Genomic DNA, 14,016 nt, shown 5'->3' with positions numbered 1-14,016 from the left:
AGGTGCCAAATGGAGGCATTTGTGTTTTGATCCTGCAGGTAACAGGGAGCCAATCATGCTTCTTAAACAGGAGAATGAAATGGTCAGATTAATCTTTTAAGCATATCATTTTGGTAGGGATGTGAGAAAGGGATCAAAGAAGGGTAAGACCAGAGGCAAGGAGACCAAATAAGTTATTGCAATAGTCTGAGAAGTGATGAGGAATTGAACTAGAGCAAGTTTAGACAACAGATGAAAGATATGTTGTGTAGGTAGACACCATAGGACTCAGCAATAGTGAATATGGGAGGAAGTGAAGGCAATGAGTCTGAAGCTGTAAACCAGGGTAACTAGAAGGAGGATGGTGTCCTTGATAGCAACAGAGAAGTTGTTATAAAAAGGGAGAGAGGAAAATGAGATCTGTTTTAGACAGGTTGAATTTGAATAACTATGGGATATCCAAATGGAGGTGTCCAGCAGGCAGTTGTGGGACTAGAGTTTACAAGATAAAGGAGGGCTTGTATATGTAGGAATCTTCAGCATAGAGAAGATAACTGAACCAAGACAGCTGAAGAAATCACTAGGAGAAATTATATATTGAGAAGGGAAATTTTGCAGTCTTTTTTGATTGATATTATGTTCAGGCTTATTTTCTGAGCACACCAGGTCTGCTGGAACCTGTGGAAAGGGAAAGGGAAGGGGTGGAAAGGGAAGTTTCTCCGGAGTTTGTGTTAGTTGACAGGGAAGTCAGTATGGAACATTTTGCCAAAGATAAACTACACTGTAGATACACATGTAGTTAATTGAAAATTGGTCATCAATTTCCTCTTTAACAAACTTAAAAAAATATTTCGATATATACTTCAATTTTCACAAGGGCTCTTTTGGCATCTGTGGCCACCAGACTGGAAGGGCTGCCCTTCTGGAATTTAAAAGCAAACTTCCAGCCTTACCTTTTTTTGTTTGTTTGTTTTTGTTGTTGTTTTTTGTAATAGTAGGCATGTCATGTAGGCAGTCTGGGGAAAAAACAAAAACATGTTTTTCTTTGACTATTCAGTTTCAAAATCTCTTGTAAGTACCTAACAAATATATATATGCTCACTCAATATGAAAACAAAAGCTCTTATTGCTAATTTAAGAAATGGCAAATCCTATCTCCCTGGAGAAGACCACAAAATCTGGCCAACTTGTTCCCAGAAAGACTCTATAAAATGCTTTGTTCCTAATAAAGTTTTTTTTAAAAATACTGTATTAATACTAGTTTACAGCAAAAGAATGATTATGATTCAATTTTTTATTGAATCACAAACATTAACTGCATACTATGTGCAGGACACTGTTCTAATAAAGCGATAAGTGATAAAAAGACAAAAATTGAAACAGACTCTGCTCTCATGGAACTCACATGCTGTGAGAGTAGCGTGCATGTACATATATAATAAAACAATCTGAGGAATGATAGAAAAACAGCATATTGTTATTCAGGAGGTGGTGCCTGATGCAGAAAAATTATGATTCTGAAAGGTAGATATTTGGGAACTGGGGAAGCACCTTCCCATGTATGGGGTCAGATCGAACACTGTGTGCAAGGAACAGCTAATACAGCTCAGATGAAACAGACTGTGAAGAGGAATTGGACAAAGAAGTCGGAGCCAGATTGTAAAGGGCCTTGGATGCTAGGTCAAGGAGTTTAAATTTTATACAAAAAAAAATGCCGAGCCACTAAATGTGTTTTTGGTTGTTGTTGTCTCGTTTTGTTGAGAAGGGGGTGACATGATCAGACCTGTGCCTTAGGAAGATTATTTCGGTAGTTGTATGGACAGGCTGGTGAGGAAAGACTGGAGGCAGGACTGGAAGCTAACTGGGGTGGGGATGGGGATGTATTAAAATACTTTTTGCGAAAGCAACAAGGAGTTTCAAAATACAGTTGGTGATTGCAAGAGAAGAGAAGGAGGTGGATAAAAGAGATGTGGAGGTAGAACTGACAGGAATGGGCAGGTAACTAGAGGGGTATGATGCTGATAGACAAGAGTGGAAGACAGTCTGGAACTTATTGAATGGAGGGGTAACATGGTTAGACCTGGGCTTTAGAAAAATCACTTTGGTGGCCAAATAGAGGATGTATTAGAGGAGGGGGACTGGAGGCAGAAAGCCCCACCAGGTGTCCATTGAAATGGTCCAGGTGTGATGCGATGAGAACCTACACCAAGTGGTGGTGGCAATGTCAAAGGAGAGAAAGGTGTATATTTGAAAGACGTTGCAAAGGCAAAATCAATAGGCCTTGACAACAGATTGGATATATGCGAAGTGAGAGACAGTGAAAAGTTGAGAATGATTTATTGGTTGCTAATGGAATCATCAAGTAAAGTAGTACAGAGGGAGAAGAAGGCCTAGCACAGAGCCCCGTGGAACACATATGGTTAAAGGGTATGATCTGGATGAGGATCCAGCAAAGGAGACTAAGAAGGAGTAGTCAGGTAGGAGGAGAACCAGGAGAGAGTGCTGTGTACACCCCAAAAACCTAGAGAGAAGACAATATTAAGGAAGAGAGGGTGATCAACAGTGTCAAAGGGTATAGAGAGGTCTAGGAGAATGAGAATTAAGAAAAGGCCACTGGGTTTGGCAATTAATGAATCAATGGTAATTTCAGAGAAATCAGTTTGGGTGAAATGATGAGGTCAGAAGCTAGATTTTAAGGGGTTAAGAAAAGAGTGAGAGGAGAAAAAGTGAATGCATCAATTGTAGACAACTTTCTCAAGGAGTTTAGCCACTAAGGACAGAAGAGATATAGGATGATAGATATTGGGGATAGATTATGGGAGGGCTTTTTTCAGGATTGGGGGGGAGGCATGGGTATATTTGTAGGCAATAGAGAAAAAGTAGTAGACAAGGAGATTGAAAATAAGTGATAGAGTGGGGACAACAGAGGGGGCAATCTGTTGAAGACAGGGTGGAATGGGACAATTTGATCAAGTATTGGGGTTAGCCTTCATAAGGAACAAGGCCTCATCATGAGACAGGGGTGAAGGAGATTGTTGTAGAAAGCATCTGATTGATACAGAGATGAGGGAAAGGGGAAGAAGACAAAGCTCATGGCAAACGGTCTCAATTTTTTTTCTGTAAAATATGAGGCTGAAAGGGTGAGGGGTTGGGGAGCCATGGCAGGTTTGAGGAGGGATGAAAAGGTTTGGAAAAGCTGCTGTGGAGAGTGGGCTACTGAGTTTGATTAGGGAGGTATAATAGGATTACCTAGCAGCAGTGAGGGCCCAGTTGAGGTTGTGTAACATAAATTTGTAGTGGATCCAATTAGAATGGGTCTGTAATTTTCTCTACGCTTTGTTCAGCAGCAAATGTATAGGAATGAAAATAGCGGAGTGATCCAAGGCTTAGGACTGGCAGGGCACAATCCGTAAAATGATAGTGGGGCCAGGGACTCAGAAGAAGAGGGCAGCGTAGCGATGAACTGGTTCACCAATGGGTTATGCTGAAGTTACAACCTTAGTGACTAGAAGGAAGGTAGGGGCCTGAAACAGACACAAGGCGTTTGGAGGAGGGGGTGGAAATATGAGTTCTGTTTTAGAAATGTCGAGTTTGAAATGCCAATAGGATATCTAGGTGAAGATGCCCAACCAGGCAGCTAGATAGATGCAGGACTGGAGTTCAGGAAAGAGATTAGGGCTGGCTGGCTCTGTCTACAAACACACACACACATTGGGGACTGACTGATCACTAATTTCAACTGGGCCCTCACAAAGGCAATCAGTCTTTTTATTCCTCCCTAACTGATTCTCTTTCCCATTCCTCACAGTGGCTGTTCTAAACCTTCTCTCCTCAAGCTCTCTCCACCCTCTATACCTGGAGACCTAAGAGACAGTTCACCACAAGCTCCCTCTTCTCTCCATCTCACAACCTCTTGGCATTATCCCCACCCCCCCTTCCTTTACTAGTCTCTGATGAAGTGGCTTTTGTCTTTGTGGAGGCCAACACTTCTACCTAAACTGTACCGTACTCCCTCTCCAATCTTCAGTCTCCATCTACTGACTCCTACCCTCCTGCCTACAAACACATCCAATTTCAGCTTCCTTAAAAACCCTCACATACAACCCTGCCCCACCAAAGCCCAAGGTTCCTAACCTAGGGTCTGTGAACTTTTTTCCCTTTAAATATTCTGATAACCTTTTCAATTTAATTGGTTTCCTTTGTAATCCTATGTACTTGATGCATTTAAAAACATTGTTTAGAGAAGAGGTCCATAGGCTTCAACAGACTGCTAGAAGGGTTCATAGGACAAACAGCTGAGACCCCTTGCTTTAGACCCTACCATCCTCTTAAACTATCATCCTATAGCTGTCCTTGAAATAGCTATTTAAATCATTGTCTCCACTCCCTCTGATGACTTAACACTGTACAATCTGGCTTCTGACCTCATCACACAACTGAAATTGCTCTCTTTAAAGTTAACCAAGCGATCTCTCCAGATGTGATGACTTTTTCCCCAGTTCTTCTTCTTGACCTCTCTGGACTGATCACCTTCTCCTATGGATACTATTTTCTGAGTTTTCCTGACATTGCTTTCTCTTGGTTTTCCTCCTACCCATGTGGTGACTGCCCCTCAATCTCCTTTGCTGGATAATCATCCGCATCCCACCCTTTAACCGTGAATCGAACGTCAAGGCTCTGGCCTGGGATTTTTTCCACTTCTTTCTCTACACTTTCCTTCTTGGTGACCTCATCAGTTCACATGGATTTATTAGCTCTACACCGATAATTCCCAAGATTTATTATCCAGCCCGTTACTTCCCTTTAGCTCTGTAACTGCACATTTTGGACTGAATTTTCCTTAGGCGCATTAAATTCAAAATTTCCAAAACCACTCGCATTTAAAACTCCTCACAACCTGGACCCCAATCTACCTTTGCAGCTGTGCTAAGTTACTCCTCCTCTTCAATGCACACTAACAGTACAACCAAACTGGCCTTGTTACTGTTCCTTATACATAGTACTCTACCTCCCATCTGCCCGCTGAACGTTCCTTATGCCTGTGGTGCATTTTTCATCCACACCTCTGCCTCTTAACACCCTTGGTCTACTTCATAACTAGAATAAGTACCACCTTTTATACGGAACCTTCCTTGATACCCTAACCTGCTAATGCCCCTCCAATAATCTTGTCTTTATTGTGTATACATCTACATATGTGCATCTCTCTCTTAGATGTAAGCTGAAGGCCAGGTACTTTCATTTTTGTTTTTGTATCTCCAGCTCTTATGATGGCTTCTGGCATAGTAGATACTTAAATACTTGTTGATGGATTGAAATCAGTCATTGGAGAGGAAGGGAACACATACCTAAGTGCCTATTATGTGTCAGGCATTGTGTTAAGTGCATCACAAATATCTCATTTGATCCCCACGAGAACTCTGGGAAGTAGATGTTACTATGATCCTCATTTTACAGTTCAGGAAACTGAGACAGAGGTAAAATGACTAGCCTAAGGTTTCACAACTAGTGTCTGAGGCTCGATCTGAACTCAGGTCCTCCTGACTCGAGGGCGACCTAGCACTACCTAGCTGCCTCAAGTTTTAATATGAGGTCATGTAGTGTATACAGACAGGAGAAAAGAGGGTCCATGACTCTATTGAGGGTCATCTGTTCTTACAGAGCAACCTGACATAATGAAAAAAAAAAGACTGGACTCGAGTCATATGACTGGTTCAGATTCTTCTTCTACCATGGACAAGCTGTGACCCACAGCAGGCACCTGACCTCTCAGAGATGTTTTACTTAGCTTTAAAATATGGATATAGATAATATTTATACTGTATACTTCATAGGTTACTGTGAAGATAAAGTGAAAATAGGTGCATAAGTATAAAAAAATTAAAGGGGAACGTATTTGATTTTCATTTGTACATCTGGAATTATTTTATTAGGATGCGATTGAGATTCTAAGTAGTTTTTTCATATGGCGTTTCTATTCACAAAGATGTGAGTCACGATGTCTACTTTAACACTGATATTATTTAACAGAATTTAAGGCACTATGAGAGCTTGTCATATTTGTCATCATAATCGTTACCTTCAGACTTTACTGCTGAGTTCAAATGAAGAGACAGAATGACTTCCCGTGTTTTTTTTCCTACGCAACATTCCTTTTCAATGAAAACTACTTGATGTACACTTATCAATGAAGTAAAGATAGGCCACAATTAAATAGGTATTTATTAACTGCCTTCTATGTGTACTCGTTGGGGATACAAAGAAAACCAAAAACAGTTTTTGCCCTCAAGGAGTTTCCATTCAAATAGAAGGATACAATATTTTCAGAGATAAGTAATAATTTGAGTAGAAAGCACTAATAACAATGGGGGTTGGTGGTCACAAATGACTTCCCAGTAGGATGTGAACCTTGAAATAAGCTAAGGATTCTAAGAGGTGGAGGCAAGGAAAGATTGTACCTCAGATGTGGAAGGCAGTCTTACAAAAGTATAATGGTGGGAGTTGGAATGTTGAATTTAGAGAACAGAAAACAAGCTAATGTGTCAGGAACGTATGTATGAGAAGTAATAAGAAAAAAATTTGGGAAAATAAACTGAAGATAGACTTCTAAGACTTCAAGCTAAGGAAGAGTAATGATCTTCCAGTTCCATATCTATGATCCTATTCTAGAGGCAGAAGGGAGCAACTAAAGATTCTTGAACATGAGAGGGACATGATCATATCTGTACTTCAAGATTATTTTGAGAGCTGTGTGGAGATTGGAGAAAGAAAACTGAAAGCACACTGTCCAATTATGAAGCTACTGTTAATCAAGAGTGATGAGGGTCTGAAATGGCATCTATGTAAGGGGAGAGATGAGGTTGGAAGCCAGTTATATCACTGAAATAGTATAGAGAAAGCACATAGGACAGAGGATTGGAGAATATAGCACACATATGATCCAGCCACGAAGACTCACTGTCATGAGAGAAAGGGAGAAAGTGTCCAAGAGGAGGAAAGGGAGGTCAACAGTGTCAAATATTTGAGAGAAATCAAGAAAGATGAGAACTGAAAAAAGGTCATCATATTTAACAATTAAATCATTGGTAACCTTGGAGAGGGCAATTTCAGTGAGAAGTGGGCTCAGAAGCCAGACTGCAAGAGGATGAGGAGTAAGAAGTGAGGAATTGAAGGCACAGAGGGCTTTTTCTAGCAGTCTGACTGTGAAAGGAAGGAAAGAAATGTGACAATAGCTTGAGAGGATGGCCAGGTCAAATGAAGGGTTTTTTAAAAGATAGGGAGAGGAGGGAATCTTCATAGGCAGCAGGGAAGGAGACAGTACATAAAAGGCTGAAGATGACAGACAGGAAATGATCAAAGAAACAAGAGGATGAGACCAAAAGCACAAATAGAGAGGGGTTGGCCTTATCAAGGAAAGTTACCTCTTCATCAGACAGTAGGGCAAAAGAGGAAAGAATAGAGAATGTTAAAGGGTTTTGAGGTATTAAAAAAAAGGGAAAAAAGGGAGTTCATGAGGGATGGCTTCTATTTCCTTAGTAAAGTAGGAGGAGAGGCATGCTCTTGAGAAAGAGAGGGGGAGGTGCAGTTTGGGGGTCTTAAGGAGAAAAGTCTCAAACAGCCACTGTGAGGAGTGTAACACAGATTCAGACACGGAAGATTGCACCAGTGAGGGCCCAGTCAGCATAGCTATATGACCTGAACTATTGCACTGAGCCACACTTGAAAAGGAAATGAAGCAAAACAAGCCATTTTATTAATCTTACCTATTTCCTGAACATGATGGTTTTAGGAAAGAATTCCCCTTCTGTAATGAACACACATGATTTAAGAGTACTCTGTAATACTTTAGACTATTAAAAAGTAGTGGAAAGCAAAATTCTGTGTGAAATATCTATTACATACACCAACTAGGTAGAAATAATCTACATCATATTTTCTTACTATCAAGTACATGCGTTCTTTTTTCTCAAAGCTAGATAAATTTAGAAAAAAATTCTGCAGAAATTATACCATTAGCTCCAAAAACAAATATGCATATGTTTACAACAGTTCTAAAAAGTCTTTTGAAAATCAGCTTTTGGGGCAGCTAGGTGGTGCAGTGGATAGAGCACAGGCCCTGAAGTCAGGAATACCTGAGCTCAAATCTGGCCTCAGACCAAACACTTGACACACTTACTAGTTATGTGACCCTGGGCAAGTCACTTAATCCCAATTGCTTAAAAAAAACAAACCAAAAAACAAAAAAAATCAGCTTCTGACAATCTTAGCAGTATAGAACTTAATTTGTTTATTGTTCATTCACAGTGACAAGTATATCAAGTGGAACAGAAAAGGCACCAGACTAGAAGCCCTGAAGAGACCTGACTCTGACCTTGGGCAAGTTATTTAAACTCTTTTAGCCTCAGTTTTCTCATCTGTAAATGAAGGGGTTGGAATAGATGGTCTCCATGGCTCCTGTTGGCTGTTTCAAAGGGAGTATTTCTAAATAAGGAAAGGAGAATATTTCAAGCATGGTAAAAAAAATCTTTTTTGCAAAGTGTGAGTTGGCCTTGAAGATAGGTTCTAAAGAGCCATCAAAGAGGAGTGAGTGTAAAGGAGTCGAGATACCATTAAATTACAGCATGGAAGCAGATGTTTTCTTTTTAATAGTACAATATATACAGCATGAACTTATGATGACTTCTTGAAAAACTTCATTTATACAGAATCATATCTACAAAATTAACATTTTAGTGAAATCAAAGAGACTATGCATATATTCAGAAATATAAACAAATTTCACTACAGACAATGGACATACACATTTTTAAAAAACTTTCCATTCTGGAATAAAAATACATCTTTACTATACATTTATAACCATCATTTAATCATTTTGTTCGAAAATCTTTATATTTGGAGAAATTTTCATTTTTACCTCTTTTGAAATTCTGGTTAATAGTGCCACCAACTGGCAATAAAGATTTTTAAAATAGTGTTCTTAAGTGTCAAAAGAGTTTTGTTCTTAAAGTTACTGAGAAAAAAAAACCACAAGTCACTAGAGCCAATATGCACAAGAACAGCCAATCACAGTGAATGAAAAGATGACCTATAAAAGATTCTCACCAGGGTGTCATGGAGTATTTAAAATATTAACATAGCCTAAAGGCTTTGTTTTGTTAAATCTAGCTTTACATTTACATGTAAAACTTTATAATAAAGGAAGGAATTTAAACATACTGTGAAAGGAAAAATATTTTTTGCTTAAGAAACTGACATGATATTTCAACATAATTAGATGCATTTGTCAGCAACACCAGTTGGCATTAGTAATCTAAAAACATTACTAGAAAGCTAATGCCATATGTTACAGGGTTGGTTTTTTTTTTAAAGGAAAAAATAAATAAGTATCAAATTAATCAAATTAATGCTGGAAAACCTGTAGAATCACAGCAATCTATTTCAATAACACCAAGCATTTCTTAAAAAAAAAAAGCATCATTGGTTCATCCAACTATATACATGGATTAACATTTTCTTAACCTGTTACAAAGGGCCATGTTATTTATAACAGATGTCCTTAGAACTGAATTTCTGATAATATAAAACTAAATTATTATCTTTGGTTATTCTATATCAAGCCCTTGGCTTGATCAGCTTGACAGAATTGAGTTGTATAGCAATTACCCTTGATATAACTTCTAAAAGTAGGACATTAGTCAATGACCCACCCCTGGTAAAAAATCATAATATTTAAATAATTATATTTGTGCATATGTGTTTCTATAAACAAACCTATGTGTATAAATGCACACACCAAAAAATTCTAAACTGCACAGGATTATGTAATTAGGAAATAGAAACTTACTCCTCACATTTGTACAGTATAGAAAACAGGGCACATGAAAAAAAGACATTGCTTAATTGGGGAAGTCATTCAAAAACTACCCTACTCTTTTACCCTGATGCTAAATCTTCATTTTAAATTCTCAAAACTTAACTGGCTGAGGGATTAAGACTTGAATTAGTAGGGGAAAATTGTTGTTAATAACTTAATACCTTGTGCTCACTTTTTAAGATGTGATAACTCACATATATGTACACTATTCCCTGCAACCCAAAGAACCTAAAATACTGTATTTTCCCCAATGCCTAGTACAGTCCTGATCCAGATATATAAGGCTGCAGTGTACATCATTTTAAAGAAAGTAAAATATTTTCTTCAAAGGATTTCTACTTGCACTTACATTAGAAATTAGAATATGGTCAACATATACTTTCTAATGGCTTTCTTCCAAAAACTAACTTCCTAGTAAAGATTTTTCCAAAAGACATATGCAGACATAAATACTGGAATAATTCATTTCCGTCTCTGATAAATGTAGAAATTTAAAAGCTTGTCTACACAGCACATAATGGACATATAATAATCTTGGCCTCCTGAATACTGATTCACATACGGAGAAAAACTTAAATTATATCTCACAGATAATATCTATATGACAAGCCAAGCATGGTTTGGTTGCACAGGAGTAAAAATCTGGCTACAATAAGTAGTCATTAGGAGTGATATCTGAACGCCTAAAAGAATAATGGAAAAAAAAAGACATGATTGCACTTACCCTATACGGTTATTAATTTTTTACTTTCATAAATTAAACATATGAAAAATAAGACACATTATGGTATATCAATACTAATTCTCAACTAACATAAAATAAACAATCTTCATTGAATTTAATTTTATGAATTTCTGAATGGGAGTCAGTTATGAGTACATGAACTAAATATACAGAAAATATATACCACACTACAGAAATTTAACATTTGAATATTACCCTTATTTAGCACATTACTTTTTGCAACATTGTCAAATTAATATGAGAATTTTAAAACAAATTAGACGGATGTTACTATGATGGACCCAACTTTTAGAGTTCAATTTTCTTAAAATAAAAAAAAACTTCCAGTGGCAATAACCTACAGGGATCCATTCTCCTTTAAAAAAAATTTGAAATTAAAAAAAAATTAATCATTTTAACGGCTACAAGCACCAAACATTAGCCAAGGTATTATATTACAACAATGATCTAAATGTAATGAAATATGTACACAAATGCACATGCGAAAATTCTAGGAAGTGAGGGCAAATTTAAGTAGCATCTCGACAAATGAAAATATTCAACAAACACTGAACATTAATGCCTATTATGTGCAAAGCACTGTACTAGGCATTGGGGAAAATACATAAATTAAAAAAATGGTCCCTGCCCTAATGGAATTTATGTAAGAATTATTATTGATACTGCTCATAAAAATTAAGTGCACATTTTAAATAAATATAGTAAAATCTCTCAATAGGTATATGCGTTTGGCTCTAAAAATCCTTTGGTTACACATAAGTGATTGTGAGTTTTAAATAAAATATAATCTTGAAGGAGTGATGCTATAATCTACAGTATAAAACAGACCTAACAGTGCAAAGGAATAGTATTCAAATAAAACAGTCTTGACAAAACATATCAATGCTGTTTTCCTTGGGACTTGAATCCTAAGCATTATTACATTTTTTCTTATATTAATGAAGCATATGTGTATCATAGCTTCTAAAATAGTCTACCGTTCTAATGACTCGTCCAATTTAAAAATTTGGATTTAACTCAATGAAAATTTTCTCAAGATACACTACGGGGAATCAATTTATGGAAATGAATTCTAGGAAACCATTTAAGCTATCAATCAAAAGAAATGTGTAAAAATGATAAACATTTAAATGCAATGAACCATGCAGGGGTGCTATAAAGAAGGTATCTAACTGTAGGAAAAGCTTAATGACCAAACCAGACATTGAGAAGAATGAATATCTGAACTTTCTCGGGATACCACACACATTATTATCACTAGCAAACTTTTCCATTCCACTTCAAATGTCAATTTTAAAATCAAGTCACAGAACCAAACACATATCCTACTATACGTGGCTAAATGTAATGAAAATTCCAAAGTTAATGTGTTATAGTTATTTGTGTTGAGCTTATTTTAGAGTAAGAAAGTGCATATAATTATGAATGATTTTTAACGCCTGTCTTTTCATGCATATTTTTAAAAGGTTTAATCACCTTTGATATATAAGGCATGTTAATGGAGAGATGGAAAAATATAGTGTTTGAAAGCCCTTGTAGTATTCTTCAGCATCTGATATGACTATTTGCAAATTAAACAAATCTTTTTTTTTTTTATCATTAACAGGATGTTATATTCCACAGTGCAAACAATTAAAATCTTGAAGCTTACGCTACATACAGTACACACAGTAAATCATTCAAATGGTCAGAGAATAGCAAGGATGGGTTATATCAAAAAATTCAGTTATGACTTAAATTTGTATCACAGGTAAAACACACTTTCACTGAGTGACACACAGATCATAAAAAAAACTTCAAAACGCCACCGAGGTCTGTAGCACCTGTTCCTTCTGCAGCTTTTGTCTGTTTACTATGCAAAAGCTTTGTCATGTTTGCTTCGTCCTCTGTTCTAGTTCATGCTGGTGTTTAATGAGACGTTCTATTTCTGTTCCTAGTGTTTGTAGATTTTCCTTTTATTTTTAGTTTATAAAATGGGAAGAAAAAAAACACAAAAATATTAACTCACACAAATAAAAGATTCACTTTGAAATTTCTTCTCCTATTAAGCTCATAAGTAAGTATGTTTATTTCCCTCTGAACTCTAGCTTAGTTTTGTCGTAAAAACCAGGGGAATATTCTGTGCTTAGTGAAGGCCTGTTGGTTTTAAACAAAGGAATGGCAATCTGACTAAGGGATGCTACAGTAATTGATAATGCACAAGAGATTATTTATTGACTTTTAAAAACTCATTGAGAATGTCAAAGCTCCAGAAGATCATCTGCTACAGTAGTTAAATCAAATAATAGCAGCAATAACTTCAAAACAAAATTCTGTAGCATATATTTTACTTAAAATCATTAACATTTACTCTAGCAATTAATTATAAATAACTGCAGACCAAATTGAGATCAAAATCTGCCCACAAAAAAAGTAATAAAACTTCCAAATCAGGCAGAAAATTTCAGCTATAATCTATTTTATAGTAATTAAACTGGTTTCCTCTCCTATAAATCATGCTATAGTGTTATTTTTCAACTTGTTTGAAAATAAAGTGGGTTTTTAAAAAATGTGAAAGCACGAGGGAGAAAAATAAACCTTAAAATGAATTTCCACCTTCTGGGATAAATAGCTGGGTGATATTACAGAAGTAATCTACCATTTGGTAGGTTTTCAGGGTAACACATTTTGTAAGATTGGATGAAAATTTATGAAAATCATCAATACCTTCAAAGTAATATTTTTAAGTAATGTATCCTCCAAAACAGCCTGTAATTTTCGGTTGATCTCCAAGGACAGTTCTAATGTCAGCCCACTGTCAGCCGGATGGGAAGTATACAGGGATGCCATGATGCCTCCTCGTCTACTCAAATGGACCTTGTTAAAATCAGATGCCTCTGATGACAATGTGCCTGCTTCTTCTCGTAAGACATAACTCTGAATTATTCTAAGGGGGAAAAAAAGCTATTACAGATGCATCCTTGACTGCTTAAAAATGTATGCAACTGTAGTGAATATTCATACAGCACTTCAGATTTGCAAAGCATTTTATATAGGTTATTTCATTTGCTCTTTACAACAACCCTGGGAATTGGGTACTGTTATCATACCCACTTTTACAGATGAGGAAACAGAGGCTGGAAGATTAAGTGACTTGCCCAGGGTCACACAGCTCAGTAAGTGTATGACGCAGGATTTCAAACCCAAGTCTTCCTGCTTCTAAGACGAGCACTCTATGCATTATGATACTGTCAAAAACGAAAGTCTTTTAGATGCTTAACTGAAATTATGAGCTTGTCACACATTACTTCCTTTCACATATTTTGTAATCAAGCCAGATTGGTCTTCTTGATGTTCCTCACACATGACATACTATCTCCCAGCTCCAAGTCTTTGCCTAGTCACTTTCTAATGCCTGAAATGCCCCCTTTCTTGA

The 14,016-nt window shown here is 36.8% G+C and overlaps 1 protein-coding gene across 2 annotated transcripts in view; it reads right to left on the bottom strand.

Annotated features, from left to right (window-relative positions):
* Positions 1 to 8,242: 8,242 nt before the first annotated feature.
* Positions 8,243 to 14,016, bottom strand: part of CCDC186 (coiled-coil domain containing 186) — a 70,042-nt gene continuing 64,268 nt past the window's right edge. For both annotated transcript variants that reach the window (XM_020988100.2, XM_020988101.2), the window contains 2 exons: positions 13,308 to 13,527; positions 8,243 to 12,553 (listed from right to left, as the gene is read on the bottom strand). In XM_020988100.2, the coding sequence (XP_020843759.1) occupies positions 12,470 to 12,553; positions 13,308 to 13,527 (304 nt within the window). In that variant the 3' untranslated portion in view covers positions 8,243 to 12,469. The remainder of the gene's footprint in view (positions 12,554 to 13,307; positions 13,528 to 14,016) is intronic.

The sequence above is a fragment of the Phascolarctos cinereus genome, unplaced genomic scaffold, assembly GCF_003287225.1.
Source record: "Phascolarctos cinereus isolate Bilbo 61053 unplaced genomic scaffold, phaCin_HiC Scaffold_3;HRSCAF=262, whole genome shotgun sequence".
In the NCBI taxonomy this organism is placed as follows: domain Eukaryota; kingdom Metazoa; phylum Chordata; class Mammalia; order Diprotodontia; family Phascolarctidae; genus Phascolarctos; species Phascolarctos cinereus.
This window is presented reverse-complemented; position numbering and strand designations above follow the sequence as displayed.